Source organism: Chlorocebus sabaeus, chromosome 25 (assembly GCF_047675955.1).
Source record: "Chlorocebus sabaeus isolate Y175 chromosome 25, mChlSab1.0.hap1, whole genome shotgun sequence".
Taxonomy (NCBI): Eukaryota; Metazoa; Chordata; class Mammalia; order Primates; family Cercopithecidae; genus Chlorocebus; species Chlorocebus sabaeus.
The window spans coordinates 68,239,707-68,258,526 of record NC_132928.1 but is presented as its reverse complement, the minus strand read 5'-3'; the positions used below and the strand labels follow the sequence as shown (position 1 = coordinate 68,258,526).

At 42.2% G+C, this 18,820-nt stretch overlaps 1 protein-coding gene across 1 annotated transcript in view; it reads right to left on the bottom strand.

Annotated features, from left to right (window-relative positions):
• GALNT2 (polypeptide N-acetylgalactosaminyltransferase 2) overlaps positions 1-18,820 on the bottom strand; it is a 218,113-nt gene that overhangs the window by 36,884 nt on the left and 162,409 nt on the right. The window contains exons 4-7 of the mRNA XM_007989762.3: positions 8,765-8,863; positions 8,459-8,526; positions 8,149-8,214; positions 1,124-1,245 (exon numbers count right to left, since the gene is read on the bottom strand). Of these exons, the coding sequence (XP_007987953.2) occupies positions 1,124-1,245; positions 8,149-8,214; positions 8,459-8,526; positions 8,765-8,863 (355 nt within the window). The remainder of the gene's footprint in view (positions 1-1,123; positions 1,246-8,148; positions 8,215-8,458; positions 8,527-8,764; positions 8,864-18,820) is intronic.

Below are 18,820 nucleotides of genomic sequence, written 5' to 3'. Positions count from 1 at the left end.
TGCTTCCCTGAGAGAGAGCCTGGCGGAGCATAGCCAGAGAGAGCAAGAAGTTGTGGGGTTGGCGTGGGTGGGGATCCCAGGACGGGTTCTTGTTGGATATAGCTGTGTGCATATGTATTAAGAGAGGGGCTCAGATAGGGATTTAATGGAACTGGCTTTGCAATCCTGGCTCTGTCACCTGTATGATCTTGCATACGTTATTAAAGTTCCCCGAACCCCAGCCTGTTTACCTGTCAAACGGAGATAACAAGTGCATCAAAGGTAACATATAAAAAAGGTCTATCATGTAGCCCCAACTTGATAAAAGGTAGTGAATACGATTTTCATAATTCCTAGTAGCTTGTGGTTACTTAGTATTCCATGACTCAAAGCCCATCAGCTACCCTTGCTATGCTTAGGCAGAACTACTTGTTCATTTTCTATTTCCTTTCATTAAGTTTGCTTTATCGCCCACAAGGAAGTGCTTTCTTGGTAGGAAGGAAAGAAAAGTCAATAAAACAAGCAGAAGACAAGAGAAATGACAAAAGGCCAAATGTAATATTAGCAGTGATGTTTCTAGAAAGCAGAAGGTGCAGAGGAGTAGCCGCGGATCACCCTCTGACGACCCCACTGGTCCCTGTATGCTTCCTAGCCGCCCCACCCTCCCACAGGAGCCTGGAAGCCTGCTGGGCTAATCTGCCCTACTCACTAAGAGCAGAGAGGTGGCCCCAGGAACAGCTTCCCCAGCACCCCCCGCTCTTCGAGCTGCAAGAGACGGCACCTACTAGATGCCGGGCAATGTTCTAAGCACTCTGCGAAGCTGTAGGCGGGGAAGGAAACTGCTCCCGTGAAAAGGGCTGCCTTCAACTAATCAGGCTCTCACCAGCCTCTGCTGATCCTCACCTCCTACCTGTCAACGGATGGTTCCTCCTACTGATGGATTCCTACAGCCAGTAAAACAGTCTTTCTACAATGCCCCAAAGGCATTTTCTTTCTGTCAAGGAAAACTGCAGATGGCGAGCTCAGCCCCTGCCAGCCCTGACGCCCCACTCTCCGCGTTACACCTCCCGTGGGCCATGCTCCCCTCTGTCCCCTCTACCAACCACCCACCACCTGACCCTCCTCCCCATCCCCGTCATCTCACCTCGGCCACCCTCTCCAGGAGGGGCTCCAGCCAGTGTTCATTACACTCGCAGTGACTGTCTAAGAAGGTCAGGACCTTGGCTTGGGCAGCATCGGCCCCCCGAACCCGTGAGCGCATCAGGCCTGTGGAGGCGAGGTGGAAAGCACGTCAGGAGAGAGAAGCCACGGGGCCAGCACGCTCCCGCGCCGACCGGTGACGCCTCCCTGCCCGCAGCTCTGCAGCCTGCTTTCTGGGCACGGAGGTTACTGTAAACTTGCTGGATGAGATCAAAACTGCCCCCTGGTCACCAAGACAGATGACTGTCAGAACTTTTAATTTCAATAGTTATATTGGATGACTGGGAGGACAGCGTTCCTAGAACTACTGTCTTCTGAGAAAGGCCTTTACATTACTGAAGTCTCCTTTACCAAGTAACCAAAACGTGGAACTTTTAAAACTACATTCCTCTGACACAGCAACAGTTCTCTAACTAACCGGGCTAAGGAAGGTGTCACCCAGAGACTTCCAGTGCTAATGGTGGTGATTTTAGTGGTGATAATATTTGTAACAGTGTTGTGAATATCTCTGTCTTCTAAGACTTATCAGGAGCCAAATAATGCAAGTTGCAAAGTCCTGCTGTCTGCCCACACAAAATTAGTTATACTATTGGTCAAATCTACAATTTATATACTTGTGATCTGTTAGTAATGTGCATGTTCATTATGACACAAAATATAAATAGTGTATTTCAAAAATTAGCTGTGGGTGGTGGCCTGTGCCTGTGGTTCTAGCTACTTGGGAGGCTGAGGTGGGAGGATCACTGGAGCCTGGGAAGTGAGCCATGACTGGGCCACCGCACTCCAGCCTGGGTGAGAGTGAGTCCCTGTCTCAAAATAAATAAAAAATACAATTAAATAATAGTTTATTTATCCCTGGATGTTGTGGTCATAAATGACTTTTGCTATATATGCTGGGCTTTCTATGTGAAGATGATGCAACTATTCACAATCTGTGAGGACAAGGCTGCTAAGTACTTTTTTCCGCAGTCAAAATGGGTTTTCAGTGATTCCTATGTGACTGCATGCTAGAATAGGGAAAAAGACCAAAGATTTCAAGTTGTGATCATTGCAAAACAACTTCTACTGGGCAAACCTTTGCTCTGAAAACAATTATAAACTCTGAGCAAAATGTAAAAAGCAGCAATTTGAAGGCCAGAAGCAGACAGAAACTAGACAGGATCCAACCCCTTAAAAAAAGAAAATCACACTGAGCGAGCTCCATGTTTATATGGCGTTTTTCGTGAGGATGTTCTCCAATCCACTGCAATGCAGCCTTTATTGGCTTGAGTTGTCAGAGGATAGAGAGTTCAGAGCTTCTGGTATCTGGAAACTGAAGGAGGAGATCCTGGAAAGGAGGTAGGCCCCAAATCTGGCAATAACCTACTGTTAAATCTTTGGCTGACTCCTGAACCATGCAGGAACAAGTCAACATGAAAAGCAACAGTTAGAAGGCAGAAAAAACTACGTTTCAGTTGCTATCCACTGCAGAGAAAATGAAGTTTGGAATTTGAGTCCTGCCAAGTATGACATGCTTGGTAAAGACCTCAGTTCTTCTACAGGAACTTCAGAAAGACCACACATAGGAATATAAACTATGTATCATGAATAAGGGACTCATAAAAACAGACTCATGGCTGGGCGTGGTGGCTCACGTCTGTAATCCCAGCACTTTGAGAGGCTGAGGCGGGTGGATCACCTGAGGTCAGGAGTTCAAGACCGGCCTAGCTAACATGGTGAAACCTGTTTCTATTAAAAACACGAAAAATCAGCCAGATGTAGTAGCGCACGCCTATAATCCCAGCTACTCGGGAGGCTGAGGCAGGAGAATTGCTTGAACCCAGGAGGCAGACGTTGCAGTGAGCCGAGATCGCGCCACTGCACTCTGGCCTGAGCAACAAGAGAGAAACGTTGTCTCAAACAAACAACAACAAAAAAAACAAGAAAAAAAACCCATACTCATCCTAGCAAAGTTAGCAAAGTACAAAAAAAGCCTACAGAAGTTCAGCATCATCATCTGGTAATTTAACTGCCCAGTATAACAAAGATGAATACTCTTTAGAGAAAGATAACATAATTCAGTGTGTCTACAACATATCATCCACAATGTCCATTATAAAATTAAAAAATCACTACACATGAGAAGAAATAGGAAAATGGGGACGACACCAAAGAGAAAAAAAGCCATCAGAAGTTCACCCTGAGATGACCCAGATGTTGGAATTAGCAGGGGAGAATTTAAAAGCAGCTATTATGTTTAATAACTCAAAGGCAACAATTGTAATGAGTGAATGGGTGGGGAATCTGAGCAAAGAAATAAAAACTATAAAAAAGAATCAAATGGGTATTCCAGAACTTAAAAATGAAATTATCTGAAATGAAAAATCCACTGACTGGTCTTAATATCAAAATGGAGATGGCAGAATGACTAGTGGACTTGAAGATGGAACAGAAATAGATCCATCTGGTGGACAGAGAAAAAAATTAAGGGGGAAAAAGTCTAGTGTTCTATGGGACAATTATCAAGTGGTATAACATATGTGCAACTGAAGTTCAAGAATGAGTCAGAAAAAAATACATGAAGAAATAAAATGCCAGCCATTTCCCAAACTTGGTGGAAAACATCACCTTACATATTTAATTTACATCAGCAAACTTGAAGCAGGATAAATATAAAGAAAACTAAATCTAGGCATATCATAATCAAATTGCTTTTAAAAAAACTATAGATATAGAGACAACCCGAAAAGCAGCCAGAGGAAATGACCCACAACATATAAGGGAACAACAGTATGAATTTTTTGAGATGGAGTCTCACCCCGTCACTCAAGCTGGAGTGCAATGGCACAATCTCGGCTCATTGTAACCTCCACCTCCCAGGTTCAAGCAATTCTTCTGCCTCAGTCTGCCGAGTAGCTGGGACTACAGGCACATGCCACCATGCCTGGCTAACTTTTGTATTTTTAGTAAAGTCAGGTTTCACCATGTTGGCCAGGATGGTCTCAAACTCCTGACCTCCTGATCCACCCCCCTCGGCCTCCCAAAGTGCTGGGATTACAGACGTGAGCCACCATGCCCCGCCTGGAGTGAAATCTTTAAAGGGCTGAAAGAAAAATTGTCAACTCAGATTCTACTCTGAGAAAATAGCCTCCAATAACAAAGGAGAAAAGAATTCTTCAGATAAAACCTGAGATTGTGTTGCCTATGAGAAAAAATTCTAAAGAAAATTATTTGGGCTAAATAAAAACTCCAATCTATGGAAAGAAACATATACTACAAATGGAAAATATGAGGATAAGCTTAACATATCCACATATTCTTCTCCTTATTTAATAGATACTGACTATTTGAAGTAAAAATGTAACACTGTATCGTGGGGTTTAAGACCAATGTAGAAGTAAAACGTGATAACGATAGTACATAGTACATAGGAAAGGAAATGGAAATAGTCAAAATGGATATTGACTCTTAAGCAGATTGTCGTAAGTTAAAACTGTATGTTGTAATTCTCAGAGCAACCGTGCATACATGAAAAGTATTGCTGAAAAGCTATAAGAATAATTCAAATGGAATACCAAAAAAATCAGTGAATCCAAAAGAAGGCAAGAAAGTAGGAACACAGTTACAAAAAGCAAAATGCACATGATACAAATAGAGAACAAACAGCCAAAGAGCAGACCCAAACCCAATCATAGCAATGATTACACCACATGTAAATGAACTACCCTTAATCTGGGTGGGCGCAAATCTAATCAGCGCCAGCACAGCCAGAATGAAAGCAGACAGAAGAACTCAGACAGAGACTGGACTGGCTTGGTCTCCCGGCCTACATCTTTCTTCCATGCTGGATGCTTCCTGCCCTTGAACACTGGACTCCAAGTTCTTTAGCTTTGGGACTACTGGACATTTGACCACAGACTGAAGGCTGCACTGTCAGTTTCCCCACTTCTGAGGTTTCGGAACTCGCACTGGCTTCCTTGCTCCTCAGCTGCAGATGGCCTATTGTGGGACTTCACCTCATGATTGTGTGAGTTAATATTCCTAAATAAACTCTCATTTATATATACATGTATCCTATTAGTTCTGTCCTTTTGGAGAATCCTGACTAATACAAAAGCCAAACATTGGTTCTTTTAAAAGATGAACAGTCGACGAACAGCAGACAGATGAAAAAAATAAGAAGATATAAATTGCCAAAATCAATAAAATAGTAATACTACTCCGACAAACAGTAAAAAAAGAGACAATATCATAAGCAACTTTGTGTCAATAAATATAAAAACGCTGGTGAAATACAAAATTTCTTGAAGGACAATCACCAAAACAGACACAAAAAGAAACAGCAGATCTGAATAGGTCTATATCCATTAAAAAGACTGAATTAGTTATTGAAAATCTTTCCATAAAGAAAAGTCCTGGTCCAGATTGGTTAATTTTATTAAACATTTAAAAAAGAAATAATTAAAATATTATACAAACTCTTTTAGAAAATAAAATAGAAGGGCACACTTTCCATCTTGTTTTATAAGGCTAGTAAACTGTAATGCCAAAACTGGAAAAATACATTTTAAGAAAATTACAGACCAATATTTCCCATGAACACAGGTATAAAAATCCTTAACAAAAATACATTAAAAGGAGGCCGGGCGCGGTGGCTCAAGCCTGTAATCCCAGCACTTTGGGAGGCCAAGACGGGTGGATCACAAGGTCAGGAGATCGAGACCATCCTGGCTAACCCGGTGAAACCCCGTCTCTATTAAAAAATACAAAAAACTAGCCGGGCGAGGTGGCGGGCGCCTGTAGTCCCAGCTACTCAGGAGGCTGAGGTGGGAGAATGGCCTAAACCCTGGAGGCGGAGCTTGCAGTGAGCTGAGATTCGGCCACTGCACTCCAGCCTGGGTGACAGAGCGAGACTCCGTCTCAAAAAAAAAAAAAAAAAAAAAAAAATTAAAAGGATACTGTATCATGACCAACTGTGGCTTATATTAGGAATGCAAAGCTGGTTTAACATATGAAAATCAACCAATGTATTTCACCATATTAACTTTAACAGATTAAAAAAGAAATACCACTTGATTATCTCCACAAATGCAGAGAAAAAGGTTTAATTCATTATTAACATGGTTTTTGTCCTACTATTGTCATTAAATAGCTGCAGGACCTTGAGAAAGCCACCTCGCCTCTTTAGGCTTTAGTACTCCCATCTGTAAAATGAAAGTACTAGGCTCTCAACTTCCACTGTACATCGGCATCATTTTAGTAGCTTTTAAAAATGCAGCTGCCCACGTCCCACCCACAAAAATCCAGAAATTTCTATTTAATTGTGAATGAGGGCAAGACATGGTCCTAAATTCCCCAGGTGCTTCTAATAAATTGCTAGGTTAAGAATCAATGCACAATAAAATCCACAGAATATTGATCCGAAGACTGCTCTTTCACTACCATAATATAATTTTAGGCAATTAATTTACTTTGTCATCTAGCAGCATCACTACAAGCACTTTGTGTGTATGCTTAAATAGATGGGCTCTTATACACACACACAGGTACACATATACATGAGTGTGTGTGCAAGTGTGCACATATTTTCTCATTCAATTGTTACAGACTTCAGCGGTTCCATATAGGCTTCCCATAATCTGGCTTCTCGCAACCCACCTTTCTCATGCCTTCTCCAACATACCAATATGGGTTCAACCCAAATGAACATTCTAGTGGAAAGTTAATACTGAGAAGCATTGTTCTGATTTCTCAGCAGTTTAAAGACAAAGACACTGTTAGATAAGGCTAGTAAGTGATTTACAGTGCCAACATTATCTCTCTTTCCTCCTTCCCCACTTCTCCTCCTCTTTTTTTTTTTTAAAGCCTGTGCCAGATGATGGGGTGGGATGGCAGATACTTTGGGTTTAAATTCATAAAGTTATTTTGAAGGTTGTTTAGGGGGCAGTAAATTGTCCCCTTTTTGGTTTATTCCAGGCTTGGTGGACTGATGTGAGTCTGGCAAACAGAGCTTGTTTAGAAGGCAAGGCTGATCCCACTGTTTATGTATCCTGAATGTCTAGGTTGATAACGCTAGTTGGTTAAAATATGATGCTGTTCTAACAGGCTCAATCACCGTGTTGGCCAGTAAGATTCTTGGTAAGAAAAACTTCACTCCTTGACTCCAGCTGGAGGGCATATATAACGAGAAGAAAGAGTTTTGCACTGATCAAGGAATACAATCACCACTCCTGGATCAACAGTCAGACTTAAATAGCAAATGTGGCATGGGCTCCAAAGCTCTGAGATTTTCCTATACTGAAAGATTTCTCCCGACCATAGAGGAGCCTAACAATTCAGTCATCAGGGTATCTAATAGTACTGACGCACTGGATGTTAATTACATTGTGACTGGAGCTTCCTTCCCAGACACTCCAAAGTACTGCTTTCCTTCTTTACAGCCTCTCTTCTAACTGCCAACAAAATAGTCTTCATGAGCTCAGCTCCAGCACAGATAAGACTGACAGAAGGTTCCAAGGCTGGCATTTGCAAAATCGCATAAGCATATAATTGCAGTACTCTCCCCCCATTTTGGATGGTTCACCTTCAGCAGGCTGTCAAACTTGAATTCCGGTTATTTTATCAGATGCCTGGAGCATGGAGTCACTCAACTTCTTATTGCTAAATCTTTGTTTTTCTTCTAAACTTTTGTACTCAAGGGACTGATAAAACTTCCTAGGTTGTGAAAGAAACAAGCCAATTTTCTAAATACATAAATAAAAATGTAATTTGATCTTGCTCTAATATACAAATAATTTCAATTAGTCAAGCTTTTAATGTCCTTCCTGTGTTTGCTGGGAGAAGTCTCCCAAGTGGCTCTGGTAGAGGGAGACAGAAAAAAAAGCTAGACAATTAATTGCTCTTTGAGCTAAAGCACTTCTTTACGTTATTACTGGGCTCAGGAAAAGTCAGAATTCAACTGTCTTGGTACTCAATTAAGAAGAATCTTACCTTCTCGTCGATCATTTCTAAGAACTCGCACTTTCTCAATTTTCCCCAAGAGAGCCCCGTCCTCAGCTAGGAAAAGAAAAGAAGCACGGCATTATGAATCTGGAGTTCATAAAGGGCTTTGCATTCAACCACAGCATTCTCAATCATCTAAGGGCCGATTATCTCCTTGGGGCATCACAGAGGCACTTCTTCTTTCTGTGGATCTGATTTCTGGCTTGTTCACACCTCATTAGCACCCCTGCTACACTACAGGAAGACTGGTGCCCAGAGAAGAGCCAGACACAGGGATGAAATCAGTGTCAGTACTCACGATCATTGCTGTAGTCATCCACCAAGATGATTTCTTTTATGAGATGGGGTGGGCTTTTCTTAAGCACACTAAGAAAAGACAAGAAGATAAAGTTTATAAGGTCTTTTAGGGGTATAAACTTCTGGCCTGGGGTAGGAAATTCTCATATCTTGGTCCTAACCCTTGGTTGGAGGAGCTACCCATCACACCCTGTGTGGAGCAGTCAGGAGACCCTGTCTGCAGCCCCCACTGACAGCCCTGGCCTGACTGTGCCTGGGACACGGCTAATGTTTTAACACCCCTGACAGGTGCATCTCCTGGCCTCACCTGACCACAGTCCTCAGCAGGGCCGACCTGGCTTCATTGTGAAACGTGATCACCACACTGGTGGCCGGCAGATCCACTCGCCACTGCTTCCGCTGACACCTGTAGGAAGAGAAAGATGGTCCCCTGAACTACAACCCCCAGAGAAGCCACAGCTTGTTTAGCCCTTGAGAGAACAAGTAGACCCACCAACTGGGATGGACACGCTATGATTAACTTGTTATCTGCAGAAGTTCCTGGCCTGTTCTGAGATGAACTGCCAATGGGACATAAGGAAACAGAAAAACACAACCGGAGTTACGTTCTGAGAGATGAACGATTCCGGCAAAAAGTAACATATTGAGAACATCTTTCTAACACGTTAAAAAAAAGTGTTTTAAAACAGTGAAATCCCATTTCTAGTCTCAAGCAGATACACCTCTAGAGATGCGCTTTTCACAAATTGCAATCGTAATTTCTGAGGGGCAGAACCAACTGTGTGCCACTGCTCTTTTCTTGTTTTCTACATTGCCTACAACAAGCATGTGGTACTCCGGTGATATTTGGAACTTGGCTCTCACCATGAACAGCGGACCCACTGGAGGTTTTCCCTGCCCAGGACAGCAGGGATGCATGTCCCTTGTCCTGGAAGGCCATCCCCAAATACCCCAGAGGGCAGTGGTGAAGTGAAGATGGGGAGATGGAGTGACGGTACAGTTAATGGGACCCTGAGCCTGCCTGAGCTCTCCTTTTCCTGTAAGTGGTAGGAAGGAATCCTGGGATCACCTCTGCACAGAAGCTGATTCGGAGGCCAGACCTACAAAGCAGGGGCAGATTTCAACATTGCACCTCTCAAATTTGAGCTCTACAGACAGACACAAGACTAGAAGAACAGTTAGTAGCCTTTTTTTTTTTTTTTTTTTTTGAGGCAGGGTCCAACTCTGTCACCCATCCTAGAGTGCAGTGGCATGTTCACAGCTCCCTGTAGCCTTGAACTCCTGGACTCAAGTGATGCTCCTATGTCAGCCTCCCAAGTAGCTGGGATTACAGGTGTGCCATCACATCCAGCTATTTTTTTGATTTTTTTGTAGAGATGGGGGGGTCTCACTCTGTTGCCCAGGCTGGTCTCGAACTCCTGGCTTCAAGCAATCCTCCCATCTCAGCTTTCTAAAGTACTAGGATTACCGGCGTGAGCCACGGTGCTCAGCCAGAATAGCTATTTTTAAAAATAGCTGATAGGTGTAGGTGGAAGATGCTAAAGTATCATACACTAGAAATAAGCAGTTGAGGTCTACCAGGCTCAGCAGAACCCATCAGGAGGAACCCTTCAAGGCAGAGTCTACAGACTTGAAGAGCAACCTAGTACAGAGCAACGTTCCCAGAGAATCTTGAGAGAAAAACACACCTGGGCAGGACTGACAGCCCGCGAGGACTTCTGGAAACACTTAATTTCTGGTTTGACTGCATTCAGAGTTACTAAATTGTAATATTACTGATACCAGCTTGGAAAAGAGGCTTTGGCTTCAGAAAAACAGTTCTTAAATGGTGATATTGATGCCCTGTGGTCATGAGGATGGACAGTCTTGCCTGTGAGGTGGCAAGAGGGGCCTGTTCGTCTGTCCCATGCTGAGGTTCCCTCCCTGATGGCATTTATTATTTGCACAATGTTCTTGCAACTCTAGCAGTTAAACACACTGCCACCGGAATTGAAGAAGCAGAAAATCTTTGTTGAGGCTCAGAAAATGATACCCCAAATTATATTGCTTTGGCATGCTGAGTGCTTTGAATCAAGCAGATTCAGAGACCTCAGAAATGAGCCTTAGAACCAAGGTCTCTCTCTCATCATCTCCTCCCCACCCCCTCCAACTTCCCTTGTCTCAAGTTCTCTTATCTGCCTGAGGGAAGTTCATCCAGAAGACTTGCAATTGCCTTGGACCCCCTCTCTGGAATCTACATTAACCAGAGATTAACTCATATGGCAGAAGAAACTAAAAGCCCACACCAAGATCCCACTCCTGGAGAGACTTTTCACTTATTCTTTCAATTATTCTTCTAAAGGCTGTCACCTGATTTACCTGCATGATAAAATAACCTCTGTTCTCAGTGGAGTTCTGCCCCTCACCTTCCCATAACTTGTCACCACCTCCCTGACACCCTGGAGGAAATTTGTTCCAGGCTATTGTCTGCATTTCCATCCTAATCATCTCCCCTAAACATCATTTACTCTTCTAAAATTGCCTACATCCCTCACTTGCCTCTCCCCTATGAAGAGAGTATTTAAGCTTCAACCATCTGGCCCTTCTTTGAGTCTCATATTTTGTGTGGCTACTGTGCACATTTGCACATTAATAACAAATTTATTAATCTATTGTCAGTTTATTTCAGCTGACATAAAGATTCAAACCTTCACGGGGGAGGGACACATTCCCTTCACTCTTATGCCTTCCATGGGACCAAGACGTTTTTTAAAAATTATGTAGGGTTTTTTTTTTTTTTTTAAATGGAGTCTTGCTCTTGTCATCCAGGCTGGAGTACAGTGGCACGATCTCGGCTCACTGCAACCTCCGCCTACCGGGTTCAACCAATTCTCCTGCCTCAGCCTCCCGAGTAGCTGGGGCTATAGGCGCCTGCTACCATGCTTCACTAATTTTTGTATTTTTAGTAGAGACGGGGTTTCTCCATGTTGATCAGGCTGGTCTCGAACTCCTGATCTCATGATCTGCCCGCCTCGGCTTCTCAAAGGGTTGAGATTACAGGCATGAGCCACCACGCCCGGCCCTAATATAATCCCACTGTAGCTCTTAATATTGTTTACCACAACCATGAATTATCTGCTCCCAGAATTAGAGATAATATCTATCTAAGATGGGAAATCAGTGGACAAAGGAGATAGATTAAAAATGTATACACATTTGGAACTCAGCCATCGCTAAAAACATTTAAGGAGTTAAGAACTGAAGTGGATGGTCTAGCAGCTGCCAAACATTGACCAGCAATTCCACAGGAATGGCCGCACCTTCAGAGAAAGTGTGCAAGAGACACTCGTTTTCCCTTGTGACTACTTCAGAAAAGCGAATTTTGAAAAGAAACATGAAAAGCAGTGCAATTAAAAAGCAATTAGGTCGGAATCACAAAATGAGCTTCTTTTGTTTATTATAGTTACTGTTTTAATTAACCATGAGGAATTGCACAATATACTAGTTGTTTGGGGGGAAACTCTTCACTGTTGTTTGGGGGAAAAATACAGTCAGGAATTAATATCGAACCTCATTAGAGCTCCTGACAGCTAAGTCTTTCCTGACAAGTAGACTGATAGGCTGGTTTTTCTTTTTTCCAATTTTAAGAATTAGCAGATTGTTAGATTAAGGAAGTGAGAATCTGCAAGACTTAAACTGTAAACAAATTACCAAAGAATGTCATTCCCAAGAACCCAATCTGTAATGCTAATGAAATAAGGACTCCGCGCTAGGAGGCAGCTATCCTCTGCAATTAGGTCCCACTTAACACAGCGGGAACTGCTGAGCCGAGCAGACCTAGGTTGAATGACTTACTCAACATGGGCTTATGCAGCCACAGGAGAATTTAAAAAGAGACATAAGGCAGCATTTTTTCATGCTAAATCGTAGTAAACGGAACCGATCCAATCACGTCCTATTCTCTCATTTTCCTTTTCTCTGCAGGAAGCCTCATCTTCCAGGAGGGTTTGGAAGTCTCACGGGGCTCTGGAAACGTTTTTTAGAACACGCATAGCTGCTGCATTCATATCATTTTATTAAAATTCATCTACATATTCATAAGGTATCCATTTTTGCTAGGAACTGGCATTCAGGAAACTTAAGAGGGATCCCATTTTTAAGGCAAAGAGAGATAAAAAGTAAAAACTAAGAAATATTTTACATCCCAGAGTTAGAGAGAGTGTGTGTATGTATATGAATTTAGATAATAAATCCTCACATTGAGCCAAGAAGGTGGGGTCGGCTTGAAGAATGTCTTTAAAAAGAAAAAGAATAAATTTTGTATTTAAAGAGTCATATCCCTGCCAACCAGTCTTCACTACTCCAGAGCTGGTGAAAGAACACCCAATATAGTAACTCAACAGGGGAGCCGGCTGCCAGGGGCACTTTCATACTTGAGCTTTCTCTGGGAATTGAGTAGAAACTGTAGTTGATTTGAAGTCAGAGGCAGGAAGAGTGTGCAGTAAGGTTTGTTCTACCAGACAACACGGGCTAGAAGCAGCGACTCTGAGAAGAGTGGGCGGGGTTTCGGGCTGACTTTGTGGGCTCAAGTTCACTTGAGTGTCCAAGGCTCTGGTGCTAATGTGATCATTCTGCAAACTTCCTGCTCAGTAAAATGGAGGCTTTAAAAACTGGACATATAAAGATTTAAGAATCTTTTATTTAGCTTTAAATTTCTCTGACATTAGATGGCTTTCAGTACCTGAACTCTTGGTTAGCCAGAAATGGAAAAAACTGGTGAATCTAAACCACCACATTGTTTAGTGAGTCTCTCAGGGTGGAAGAATGAATCTGTCTTTGCGGTAGATGTTATACCTGGGCTTGATCAAGATATCGATGAAATAACCAAATGCAAGCTCTTTGGACTGGGAAGCTCCAGCTTCTGTCCAGTATCACAGAAGGCTGTTTCACCGTGTGGGGAGGAATAAAGAAACAGGTTTCCTACTCTACCCCGGGGAAGGCCACGCCCCACCCTCACTCCAGGTGACCTCGTGTTTTTGCAAAGGGCCCTTGGTAACCTTGGTTACTGTGTGATGTGTGACAACTAACATCACTCCTCATCTGTGAAAATGGCCCTTACAATCTTGCCTGGTTATTGGGAACACCAAATAAAAACGTGTGAAAAAGGACTCTGAAAACTGTCAAGGTCACTTTAATGAAAGCAGGGTTATAATTCGCATTTGGCAGCTGTGTGTCAATGGTGACTGGGAGGTCAGAGTGGAGCTTTCTCTAGTAACTTGGAGAGGCAGCCGACGGGACAGGCTCTGAGACACCTTTCAAGCCCACAGGCTGCAGCGGCTCTGAGTAGAGAATACACTGTCAGTTAAAGGGTGAAGTGTTCCCAGGCAGCAGCAGCTCTGAGTAGAGAATACACTGTCAGTTAAAGGGTGAAGGGCTCCTAGGCCTGCAAGAAGGGCTCAGTAGATGGAAAGGTGGGAGAAGATGGAGAAACATATTTAAATAAACTCTCTTTAAGAAAGAGTTCAAGAACCTCTACAAGGCCCAGAGAGGGGATGTGGCCAACAGTAAGACCACACTTCTTATGAGATAGCCATGAAGACCAAACAGAGGGTCACGGGAAAGAAAAATTCCTAGATGAATACGCACCATCTCCCTGAACTGCCCTTGTAAGTCAGATTTTGTAAGGAAAATACTACACAACTTAACTGATTATTAAGTGAGCATTAGTTTATGCCTATACAAAGACAGAATTCAGTCATGGAAGAGATGGGGAATAGATACTTTCAAAAATAAAAAAGGAAAGTTATAAACAATGCCAAGCCTCCGCAGGCACTTTCTGGGTACCCCGTGCTAAGGGGCGTGCTCAGTCCCTCCCTTAGGCGGGCAGGCACTTCCAGTGAAGTCCCTCTAAGGGAGTTGTATGTTCTGATTGGGACTGGAGTCCCATATAGGAGCAAATCTGCTGGCAATGGGACTGTGAAATGCTGGTCTCCACAGCAGCTACATCTAACTGCGTGTCTATGAGCAGGCATTTGCGCTGTGGCTCAGGTTCCTGTGGAAAAACTCCAGGGCAAACAACACGAGGATCATGCAAGGTCACGGTATTTCCAAGGCCCTGATTGCTGTGATATGTATTTACAAATTATCATATTGGCATTCTAGATACATTCAATTTGTAAACTGAGTTTGAATCTGCCCCTGAGAGACAAATCTTGTTTTGATTTGCTGGCAAAAAACTAAGAAAAAAAAAGTTTCTGGGTTTGCAAAGCTGAGGGGCAAGTCTTAGACTGCAACAAATTCACCAAGGCAATAAGCCTCTGGTGGCCTCTTGGTAGTAACAGACATCACTGTGTGTTTATGTGTGTAAAATATTTCATGCATAAAATTCAGAGATATTATAGAAGCATCCATGTACCACTCTGCTTGCCAAGTCTTAATATCTTGCAATACTGGCCTTTGATTTTAAAAATTTTAAATAACATGACACATGACAGGATGACAGGTAATAATTACAGCCCTTACCTCAATCCTCATCTTCCCCAGGGGCAATCACTATCTTGAATTTGGTGCTTCATTGTTATACGTGTATTTTAAATAAAGTACCCATGTACATATTCATAAATTATATCAAGCATTTTTCTGCATCTATTCGAAGTTTGCAGAGATGGCACTGTGCTGTGACCTGCTGTTTTCACCTTTTGGGAGGTGCGTTTGTTCTGACATAAACAACTCTACTTCATTCACCCCCACTGCTATACTGCTTTCCACTGGAGGAAGGAACACACCACACACATCATCCCTTTTCTGCTGATTATCTATTCTCTCCGTTAGAAACAGCGCTGCAGTGGACACCGTATTTTTAGATAGCAGAGAAACTTTCTCTGCATTATTTACCCACGAGTAGGACTACTTGTCACACATTATGAACCTCTTCAACTGTACTTGACATAGCCAACTTAATCTCAAGGGGCTGGACCTAGTGTCACTCCTGCCCAGACCCGCATGAGATCATACTGCTCTGTGTTCTCACCATCCCATGTTTTAAAATTTCGCCAACCAGATTGGTATGAAGTAGTCATCATTTTAACTTTCATGTACTTGATTACTAGAGAGGCCACATATCATCTTGTATGCCTAGGAAGCTGACTAGATTGTTTCTGCTGTTAATCGTCTACTCACGTTCTCTGTCCACTTTTTGATTAGGTTTTACCTACTATTTGGCTGTAGGAATTTATACGCTCTGGACATTATCCTTTGTCAGCCAGATGCATTGCAAAAATCTCTGTGGCAGATGCTTTAATTTTGTTTATAATGCTTTTTGTCAAAATACTTTTTAAGAGTTTTCAAACTGTTGATGCTGGGGTAACAATGTTCAGGAAAAGCTTTCTTAACCGAAGGTCATTAATATATTGTTGTAAATTTTCTTTCAAATGTTTAAACTTCTACAAATGCTTTTAACAGGTTATAGCAGGTTATATATCCTTCATAAACATTGAAGGATTATGTATATCCATGTATATCGTGGAGAAAATTACAAAACATAACTGAAGGACATTTAAAAGTGCCCAGTATTACAGAAATATTAGTTTTCTTCAAATTAATACATAAATTCAGTGAAGCATCATGCAGGGTTTTTTCATGGAGCTTGAAGAGCTTATTCTTAAATTCATCAGGAAAAGCACATGGTCACAACTATCCACTGGAGTCTTGAAGACCAACACATAGCAGGGCAACATGCGCGAGGAGCTGTGAAGGATTACTGCAGAGCCACGGTGATTAAGGCAGCGTGGTACAGGTGCAGGGTTACACACACAGATGACCAGAACAGAAACGGATGTAGACAAGTTCCATGCTATCCTTCATATACAGAGGAAGGAGATCTATAATCTCCTTTTTTTCTGTGTAGATAATCCATGGCCCCAGCATGATTTAATAGTTCATTATTCCATCACTGATTAGTAATGCCACTGCTGTCACACCAAATATTTATGTCTACATCCGTTTCTGTTCGGGTCATCTATGTGTGTAACCCCGCACCCGTACCACGCTGCCTTAATGATGTGGTTCAGCAGTAACTCTTCATGGCCCCTATCAGGCGATGTTCTTCAAGACGCCAGTGGATATTTGTGACCATGTGCTTTTCCTGATGAATTTAAGAATCAGCTCTTCAAGTTCCATGAAAAAACCCTGCATGACATTGCACTGAATTTACGGATTAATTTGAATACATTAGTATTTCTATAATACTAGACATTTTAAAATACCCTTCAGTTATGTTTTATAATTTTCTCCATGAAAGTCTTGCACATCTTTGGCTGCATTTATTCCTCCGTATCTAACAGTTCTGCTTGCTACAGTGAAAGGAGTCTCTTTTCCTATTACATTTTTGAATTGGCCATTACTGATACCTGTTTTTGTATGTGGACTTTGCATTCAACACCTCACTGTGCTCTATTTGTTCTGATAGTCAGTTTGCAGGTTCTCTTAGATTTTCCACAAATCAATACATCTACATTTTGTCCCCGTCTTTCCATTACTCACACATCTTGTGATTCTTAAGATGGCAGTGATTATGGCCTGCAACACAATATACAATTTTTAAAAGTGGTAAAAAACAACCTTGCCTTGATCCTATCTTTAAATTGAACACAAGTAGATTTTTATCATTCAGCTTTGTGTCTGCCACAGATGTTTCACAGATGCCTTTCATCAGGTGAAGGAAACTCCCTCACGAGTGCTGAATCTTACTGTTTTCCCTCCCGCATCCATTAATATGACCTACAGCTATTCTCCTTCAATTTACTGAGAAAATATATTACATTATTTTCTGATATTCAAATATTTTTACATTCCTAAAATAAACTCTTCTTGGATATGGATATATGTGTGTGTGTGTGTGTGTATACAAAGCTGTATCAGATTTGCTAGTATTTGGTTTAGGATTTTCTGAGTCTATAACCATAAATTGAACAATTTGCTGTTCTTATACTTTCTTTTTCTGGTTTCATAGCTAGGTACTACTGAAGGAAATAGGGTAGCTTTCCTCCTTTTCTATTCTCTAAAACAGTCTGGGTTTTATGCAAACACATTTGAGCTTTGTGAATTTTTGAGAAAGCAAATTTTTTATTGTTGAAAATTTCTTTTGATGGTTTGCACTTATTCATATTTTTTTATTAAGAGATTTTGGTAACTTAAATTTCCCTAGAAAATTATCAATTTCATGTAAGTTTCAAATTTATTTGCATAAAAGTATACTTCTAATTTTCTTATGATCTTAGTTATATCTGCTTTTTTACACCTAATATTAATGTTTCTTCTCTATTTTTGCTAATCAGCATTTTTAGAGATTTATATTTTTTAAAGATGAAGCTTTATATAGTACTCTCCAATGGATTTTTAGTTCATTAATTTTTTCTTTTACCTTCCTTATTTCCTTCCTTCTACTTTCTTTAGGTTTACACCCTGCAGTTTTTCCCACCTTCTTCAGTCACAGAGTGGATCTGAGCTACTCTGCATAAGGAAAAATGGTTAAAAATCCAAGAAAATTCTACAGCTGAATAAACACAGGCAGTTTTCTCAACCATTAGATGGGTGAGTGAAATGGGAAGGGGGAGAGATGTCCGCGGGTGCGATGACTAGCTCCCCTAACTTACTTTGGGAGGAGAGTGGCGAGGCCCCTGCCTCTGAGCCAGGCCAAGGCACCTGCCTCCACATGTGTTCGGAAAGATGGAGCAGCCCAGGGAGTCCTGTAGCCACTTGGAGCTTTATTTCTCCAGGCAACACAGCACCTGAAAGTCTGAGAGTCTCCATGTGCACCCATCAGCCAGGCGAGATGAGCCAAGAGAGCCTGTGGGGGCATTAAATTAGCCAGCAGGGCCAGAAGTTTTAAAAATCAAAGGAACATATTAAAATAGATTCTGTTGCTTGTCAGCCCACCTCCCCATTCATATACAGGTATTGGGTGGGAGGGGGAAGGTGTTAGCACCTCACGATGCTGGGATGAAGGCTCTGGACACAGCTGGTGATGCAATGGAGGCGGTGAATGCCTTCTGTTTCCTTGCCCTCGTCCATAGAAAATGCTTACGTGATTCCCATTTCAAGGGAAAGAAAAGGGCAGGCAGGTCTGTTGTTTCGGTGACTGTCCTGGCAGCCTGATGCAGCTGCCCATGGACACAGAATGTCCATATATGCCTCTGCTGTGAAGCTGGGGCTCCAGCCAGGCCGGAGGCAACTGCAGGCTGGGCACATGCTCCTCATTCAGGACGTGATTTGCTTCTGCGGTAAGGGCAGCTGCTTTAAGGCCACAGATTTCTGATTATCACAAAGCTCTGACGGTTTAGTGAGCATAACACTCATTCATGGAGATTATGAAAACAAACACGCC